Source organism: Portunus trituberculatus, chromosome 13 (genome assembly GCF_017591435.1).
Source record: "Portunus trituberculatus isolate SZX2019 chromosome 13, ASM1759143v1, whole genome shotgun sequence".
Classification (NCBI taxonomy): domain Eukaryota; kingdom Metazoa; phylum Arthropoda; class Malacostraca; order Decapoda; family Portunidae; genus Portunus; species Portunus trituberculatus.
The window spans coordinates 4,881,781-4,890,716 of record NC_059267.1 but is presented as its reverse complement, the minus strand read 5'-3'; the positions used below and the strand labels follow the sequence as shown (position 1 = coordinate 4,890,716).

Below are 8,936 nucleotides of genomic sequence, written 5' to 3'. Positions count from 1 at the left end.
CATGTCTATTTTCCAAGGCCACTGAGATTATTAGCAGGGTTTTCAAGAGTGCTTATCAAGTTAATAATATAGAAATTTTATCACTCTGCCTCTAGAACCATAAAAAAAAACAACTTAAAACTAGTGTACATTTCAATAAACCCTCTTGAAATAGTGGATGTGAAGAGAAGTGTTTGAAAATACGAGTTTGAGTCTCACACTGTCCAGAAGTGAAGGGAAGGCGTTTGAAAGTCACCATAAAGATTAAGTCACGATCAAAAACTTTCCATACACTCACCTGCTCCATCACAGCAAATACTATTACCGCCACCATCTTTCTTCCTTACGTCACTCACCCTCCTTTCCTCTCGCCATCCCTCTCTCTCTCTCTCTCTCTCTCTCTCTCTCTCTCTCTCTCTCTCTCTCTCTCACTTCTCTCTTGTCCCTCTCAACATTAAATTATTCTAAGTATATGGAAATTTTTTTTAATATATTGTGGAGGAGGAGGAGGAGGTGGAGGAGGAAGACAAGGAGGAGGAGGAGGAGGAGGAGAAGGAGGAGGAGGAGAGTGATAAAGTATAAAGAATGAGGGAGGAGGTGATGACGAGAGGGAAACAAAAGATCCCCTCATAAAAATATATATAAAAAAAAAGAAGATAGATATTTCTCCATAAAATTTACTTACCTATTTTATGAAGGCCATTTAAATAACAAAGGAACCATACACCACCACCACCACCACCACCACCACTAGCACAACAACAACAACAACAACAACAACAACAACAACAACAACCATTCAGAGTCTGTCCTATATTTTTCTTTTCATCGTAACATTTGAGAGAGAGAGAGAGAGAGAGAGAGAGAGAGAGAGAGAGAGAGAGAGAGAGAGAGAGAGAGAGAGAGAGATACGGACACACATTTACAGATAGACAGACAAACATATAACACTTCAGATCCATTTTTCTCAACAAAGAAAATGGAAAAGAAAGAAAAGAGAGAAAAAAAGAAAAAGAATGACAAAAATAAAGAATCTAACAATAAACAATAACACACAAGGAAAACAAAGAAAAATAAGACAATAATAGATACACATCAATATAAATTCAGCAAAAATAAAGGGAAAGAAAGAAAAAGAATAAGCAATAGAGGAAAACGAGATGACAGAGAGAGAGAGAGAGAGAGAGAGAGAGAGAGAGAGAGAGAGAGAGAGAGAGAGAGATTACTGTATATTAGAAAAGTCACGTCACACACACACACACACACACACACACACACTAACAGCGTCACTGGGACCCTTTCCTATCACAATCTCTCCGTGCAAACAACAACTGAAAGAAAAACAATCATACGAACATTTTTTTCCACGGATACGAAAAAAAAAGAGACGAGAGAGAGAGAGAGAGAGAGAGAGAGAGAGAGAGAGAGAGAGAGAGAGAGAGAGAGAGTAATAACAGGCATACAGGAAAAAAGATTGGAAGTGAGGAAAGACAGAATGGGTAAGAGAAAAGAGAGCAAAACAGAAATGGAAAAAGGGAGAAAGAACAGAGAAGAGAAGAAAAACGGGAGAGGGAAAGCAAGGAGAGAAGAGGAGAAAGAAGAAGGAATAGAGAAAGAGGAAAGAAATGCATGATAAGAATAAATAAGATGAAAATAGTGTTATATCTTAAGAGAATATTGTTGTTATTAATTGATGATGATGGATAACTAAAAAAAACACAAGGAAAAATGAAAAGAAAAAGGAAAGAGCGGAAAATAAGGAGAAAATGCCAAAAATTAACCTGAAATTAACATAGAAGTACAAAGTTAACGAAACAATAACAACAACAACAACAACAACAACAACAACAACAACAACAGCACACTAGACGTAACCTCCTCCGTCGGGCAGAGAAATGGCTTCACCCGTCCCGTTTTTTGTCTCTTTTAAGGGGAGACTACAAAAGATTCAGAGAGAGAGAGAGAGAGAGAGAGAGAGAGAGAGAGAGAGAGAGAGAGAGAGAGTCAATGCCCACGACGAGGAACAAAAGACACTACTGAAGATATATAGAAAGGACGAGGACGACAAAGAGGAGGAGGAGGAGGAGGAGGAGGAGGAGGAGGAGGAGGAGGAGGAGGAGGAAGGGATAAATGTGGTAATCAGATAGAATAAAAAAAAGAAGAAGTGTGCAATGAAGGATGGAGATGAGAAGAAAGAGAGAGAGAGAGAGAGAGAGAGAGAGAGAGAGAGAGAGAGAGAGAGAGAGAGAGAGAGAGAGAGAGAGAGAGAGAGAGAGAGAGAGAGAGAGAGAGAGAACTACTTTGAGCTAACCACATCAAAGCATTTCCTTAATTCTCTTTCTTCGGAACTCCCCTTATGTACACACACACACACACACACACACACACACACACACACACACACACACACACACACACACACACACACACACACACACACACACACGTAATCTCTTTGGGATCTTTACGCACACAAACTTGTAACATTTCCTCCTCCATCTACCGTCTGTGTGTGTGTGTGTGTGTGTGTGTGTGTGTGTGTGTGTGTGTGTGTGTGTGTGTGTGTGTGTGTGTGTGTTCAGGTGTCCCCACGAGGCCACTTACTGAGCTTCACACAGGAGGTAAGGCACAGGTGTGTTAGCAGTTGTGTGTTTTCCGCCTAGACGGGAATCGAACTGAGGATTGTGGGAGTCGAGAGTCTTATCTTAACTAGAAAAACCACCACCACCACCACCACCACCACCACCACCACCACTACTACTACTATTTCTACTTGTCTTCCTTATTTTTCTTACTTTTCTATTATCATTTTGTTTTGTTTTTCCTCTGTTGTTCTTGTTATTGTTCTTTCTTCTTTCTAATTTTCTTTTGTTCTTGTTTTTGTTCCGTCTTCTCTTTTGTTCTTCATCCTTTCAATGTTATTTTTCTTCTTCTTTGTTCTTCATCACCCTTTTATTTTGCCCCTTCCTTGTCTTCTTTCATCTTTCTATTCTTCTTCTTCTTCCTCATTCCCTTCTTTTCTACCTCCTTCTCCTCCTCCTGATCCTCTTCCTCTTCCGAGCACTTTCCAGGTCACCACTCAAAGATAACAACAAGACAAAGCAAAGTCACAAGAGAGTCGTTAAGAGATGCAGGTGTGGCGAAGCTAAAACATTACTTCTTTAATCGCGTTGTCAACATTTGGACCTTTTTACCTTCCTATGTCAACACCATTGGAAAAAACACACTCTGGACACTTTTGGGGACGAAGCTCGGGTATTCTTAGCTGTCAGAGAAAATAGTGGTTTAAAAATACTTCCAGGTTCACTTTCACTTTGGTACATAATGTTGGTTTGTTAAAGAGTTAATTGTGGTGGAGTAGGAGAAATAGTAATAGTGGTAATGGTGATGGTAACTGTGTGTGTGTGTGTGTGTGTGTGTGTGTGTGTGTGTGTGTGTGTGTGTGTGTGTGTGTGTGTGTGTGTGTGTGTGTGTGTGTGTGTGTGTGTGTGTGTGTGTCTTTACTATAAGATTTTCATGGTTTCTCAATATTTTCCGGTACTTCGATGGAGTGGTAGGTGGGTAGGTGGGTGGGTGGATGGGTCAGTGGAGGGAGTGGTGGGTGGATGGGTGGGTGGGTACTTAGAGGGAGTGGTAAGTGGGTGGGTAAGTGAGTGAGTACGGGTGTGGGTGGGGAGGAAGCTTCAGTTGTTGTTTTTTTATGTTGTCTGTTTCTCTCTCTCTCTCTCTCTCTCTCTCTCTCTCTCTCTCTCTCTCTCTCTCTCTCTTCGTGTGCTGGATTGTGTATAAGCCATAAATGAAAGCTTAAGTACCTGTATGCTTGCTATTGTTATTCTTTTGTGCAACAGAAACAACAACAACAACAACAACAACAACAACAACAACAACAACTACTACTACTACTACTACTACTACTACTACTACTCCTACTACTGTCAATAGCAAACTTCCATATTCTTTTCAGGACGAGTTACTCAAATAGAGAGGAATACTTTGAACAGCAGGTGTACTAATTAAAGTTCCAGAACACACCTGGGGAATGGTGAGTGAATGGGAATGGAAGATTAAGCACACTTCCTAGAAATAAAAAATACTCATCTTTTCAAAAACTAATTCTTCGTCCTTTTAATTTGCTTCCCTTTCAAATATATTTTTTATTAATCTTGTTTACTTTTTTTCTTTACTGTTGTTTACGTATCTCATTTTCCCTCATTTACCTTCCCTTCCAAGCATATTCAGACCTGTTCACTGTATCATCTTGTTTACAATCTTCAAAGGTCTTCATATATTTTTTTCAATCTTCAGTATTCCTTCACTACATTTCTGACTTATCAAGCTTTCATTCCACTTTTTCTCCTTTATTTCCTTTTTTTTCTACAGTCCACTTTTCTTTATATTTTTTTTCGAATAGTACTTATTTTACAAGATTTCTTCAGTATTTATATTTTGAACCATATTTAATTACTTCATTTCTCAAGTAATTTTGTTTTGCCCTGAGTTTTCTTTTTCTCTTTATTTGTATTCAATTTTTTCTCGTATTTTTTATTTGGCTTCCTATTTCAATTTTTCCCTCCTTATTTTACCAATTACTGAGCTATATTTGTACTTTAATTAAACTTTTATCCATTCTTCTTCCTTTTCTCTTGTTATTTTTACTGCACTGACTTCTATACATATTTTTTCCATCCCTTTTTACTCTCCCCTTCCTCGCCCTCTCATTCAACTCTCCTTCACTCTCCCATTACTTATTCTCCCTTTCTACTCATTCCTTTCCTTTCCTCTCCCCTCCCCTTTTATTCTCCGTTTATACTCTTTCCATATCTTATCCGCATCACCCCCATATTTCCTCCCCTCGCCCTCCCTGCCTTTGTATGGGCGCGGATCATCACACCAGGTCAGGTTAGGTCAATAAAGCGTGACCCTCGTGACCTGTAATATTCTCTGACCTCACACTGCCTCGCATGACCTTAGGGAGGTGCGTTACGTGAGGATAAAGGTATATACACGCATGTACTGTACACGAATACACACTGTGGTGGTGGTGGTGGTGGTGGTGGTGGTGGTGGTAGTAGTTGTAGTAGTAGTAGTAGTAGTAGTAGTAGTAGTAGTAGTAGTAGTAGTAGTAGTAGTAGTAGTAGTAGTAGTAGTAGTAGTTGTAGTAGTTGTAGATGTTATTGTTGTTGTTGTTGTTGTTGTTGTTGTTGTTGTTGTTGTTGTTGTTCTTGTGTTGCTGTTGTTGTTGTCCTTGTATTAGTAATGTTTATTGACGAAATTAAAAAATGAAATGTACAAAAACACACAAAATATCTAGTCTTGTTCAAAATCAATAGACACAAACAAAACATACTTCAAGAGAGCGAGAAAACATCACACACACACACACACACACACACACACACACACACACACACACACACAACTACACACCTGATGACATATGTGGTTACTTTATGATACCTAACGGAAGCTAACCTTATATAAAACACCTGGCGCCGCTTCCCACACCTGTGATAAGCTGGCAGGTAAATCTGAGCCACCTGTGAACACCTGGGTACTTGTTAAAATACCTAAGATGATGTTAGAGCAATATATAAAGTGTAAATAAGTGACAGCAGGTAACGCACACCTTCTCACCTTTAATTAGTGTGCAGGTAAATCTAGAAGGGGAAAATAGAGTTGCTTCATAATATTTAAAGCATAAGAGGATATTAAGGACTTCGAATGATTAAAAATAGTTGAAATTCTAGCTAAATAAAAAAAAAAAAATACGCAAAGGGAATCTAGGAAAAACGAAAACTGAAGTGAAATGTGAGATAAAAGAATGTAAAAGTATATGAAATTAGTGAACGTAAAAATACCTAAGGAGTAATAAATGGAATGACTCTATAAACACCTGCCATGACCCGTAATTACGAGGAGAAGCAGGTAAACACGATACTAACACAACTTTGCTACTACTACTACTACTACTACTACTACTACTACTACTACTACTACTACTACTACTACTGTTACTACTACTACTATTACTACTACTACTACTACTACTACTACTACTAATAATAATAATAATAATAATATTTTTACTACTACTACTACTACTACTACTACTACTATTGTTACTACTGCTACAAAAAAAAAGGTTAAAATGGATAATTTAACAACTTTACTACTACTACTACTACTACTACTATTGTTACTACTGCTACAAAAAAAAAGGTTAAAATGGATAATTTAACAACTACTACTACTACTACTACTACTACTACAACTACAAAAACAATGCCAATAACACCAACACCCAGCCACACACACACACACACACACACACACACACACACACACACACACACACACACACACACACACACACACACAAACAACAGACCAACCCTCCCTTCCAGAGCTCAGTGGCATACCGAGGTCTCCAGCGGGATCTATGGCCACCAGAACCCCACAGAATGCACGGAGGAATGGCGTGAATCCCTTCCAAGCCTCGAGAATAGTGTTGGACTCACCTCAAGGGGATTAGAGAGTTTACGAGTGTGTGTGTGTGTGTGTGTGTGTGTGTGTGTGTGTGTGTGTGTGTGTGTGTGTGTGTGTGTGTGTCCAGAAATATGATAAACGACGAAATGACAAGATACGTGTCAAGAAATGCTGATAAATGTATTCTGATCACACACACACACACTTCACACACACACACAGAAGAGAGAGAGAGAGAGAGAGAGAGAGAGAGAGAGAGAGAGAGAGAGAGAGAGAGAGAGAGAGAGAGAGAGAGGAGGTGGTAGCTTACAAAAACAATCAAATTTCCTCTCCCTTCCCTCTCCACCCTCTCTCTCTCTCTCTCTCTCTCTCTCTCTCTCTCTCTCTCTCTCTGTCTGGCCTAACGAGCTAATTACAAAGCCATAATTCAAAACACTATTCAAAGTGGAGGTGTTCTCTCACACACCTGCAATTAAAGACCAGAATTCCACCACACCTGCTCGGCCCATCCATTGTCTGGGGCGTGATGGGATCCTCCTCCTCCTCCTCCTCCTCTTCTTCCTCTCCTCTTTCTCCTTGTGTTACCTTCCTTGTTTGTATTATGTGAAGGCACGTATGAATGGAACAGGAGGAGGAGGAGGAGGAGGAGGAGGAGGAGGAGGAGGAGGAGGAGGAGGAGGAGGAGGAGGAGGAGGAGGAGGAGGAGGAGGAGTGGTAGTTGTTATGATGTAGTAAAAATAGTAAAAGTGGAACTTCTCTCTCTCTCTCTCTCTCTCTCTCTCTCTGATTGTGATCTAGGAAATTTTATAACCTTCCTGCCTCCTTTGTGAGTAGAGAGAGAGAGAGAGAGAGAGAGAGAGAGAGAGAGAGAGAGAGAGAGAGAGAGAGAGAGAGAGAGAGAGATTGAAGTCTCTCTCTCTCTCTCTCTCTCTCTCTCTCTCTCTCTCTCTCTCTCTCTCTCTCTCTCTCTCTCTCTCTCTCTCTCTCTCTCTCTCTCTCTCTATTTCTCTCAGTGTAATGAGCCTTCAAGGGTTCAAATGTCCTATCAATTCTGCTTTTATTGCTTGTCGTTTTTCACTCCACTGAACGAGAGAGAGAGAGAGAGAGAGAGAGAGAGAGAGAGAGAGAGAGAGAGAGAGAGAGAGAGAGAGAGAGAGAGAGAGAGAGAGAGAGAGAGAGAGAGAGAGAGAGAGAGAGAACAGGATTGTACAAAAAGGAATAAATGCAGGAAATTAAGAAAACAAGGATAAAAATAGGAGGAAAGTGGGAAGAGATGGAAAGAAAAACACTGATAAAGGAAAACAAAAAAAAAATAAAGAAGAAGTCAAAATATATAAACGACGAAAAAATATAAAAAAGAAGAGAAAAATAGAGATGAAAAAAAAGAAAAAAGGAAAGAAAACCGAGTGAGAAAAGAAAAAAAATCAAGATGCGACAAAAAAAGAAGGAAAAGAAGAAAAAAAACACTAAAAAATAAAGACACATGAGGAAATACAGGTAAGTAAACAGAACTATCATTCAATTTTCAGCTCCAATGGTCGTAAAAGGCGCCTGTTAACCAAACATTCATCCAGGTGTGTCGTGCAGGTATAATGGTGATTTATTGTTATTCACAGGTACATTCATTTATTTTTCATACCCACCCACCTTCACCTGAGGCAGTTACGCGTCCCACCTGCGCCTCTAGATTACACGTGAAATGGATGGAAAAGAATCGCTCAAAGTGACAAATATTTACCTTTTTTTTTCAAATGAATGATGAAATGGGAGGAAACGTTTTATTTTTTGTATTTTTTATGCTCCTTTTTATCCGTTCATAAGTTGGTGATTTTTTTTCTTTTTCTCTTTGTGATGGTATACGGTAGGGAAGTGGTGAACAAGACCGCCGTGGTACAGTGGAACCATGCGTGCTTTGGGGTCCGAGTGGTCTCCAAGCGCACGAGTTCGAATCCTGTCCACGGTCTGAGTGCAGGTTGGGCTTTCTCACTTACGGCAACGGTTTCCTAGCGGGTGGGCTTTGAGATAGGAGGTACCCTAAAATGTATCCCCTTTAGCCCAGAAATTCCCGTGAAAAGCCCACATGGTATAAATAAAAAGTGTCAATATGGAGAGTTGCTTTATTTTTCTATTTCTTATGTTTTTTTTATTTTGGTTCGTTAATAAGTTGTTGATTTTCTTTTTTCTTTTTTGTGGTGGGAGAAAAAGTGGTGAGTAAAGAGTCATTATTCATCATTTTGAATTATAAAATAGGACGCAGATTATTTTTTTCTCATGTTTTTTTTTTAATATTCTTTCATAAGTAAGTTGTTATCATTTTTCTTTTTCTTCTTCTTCCTTCGTTTTTGTTGGCATAGAGAAGTGGTGGAAGAAAGTGCCAGTATTTGCCTTTATGAAACGATAAAATGGGACGCAGATTAGTTTCGTTTTTTTTTTTATGTTTTCTTTCATAATAATAATAATAAGTAAGTTGT

The 8,936-nt window shown here is 39.2% G+C and overlaps 1 protein-coding gene across 1 annotated transcript in view; it reads left to right on the top strand.

Moving 5' to 3' along the window:
• The first annotated feature begins 5,877 nt into the window (after positions 1 to 5,877).
• LOC123502950 (glycoprotein gp100-like) overlaps positions 5,878 to 8,936 on the top strand; it is an 8,411-nt gene continuing 5,352 nt past the window's right edge. The window contains exon 1 of the mRNA XM_045252244.1: positions 5,878 to 5,904. Coding sequence (XP_045108179.1) covers positions 5,878 to 5,904 — 27 coding nt within the window. The remainder of the gene's footprint in view (positions 5,905 to 8,936) is intronic.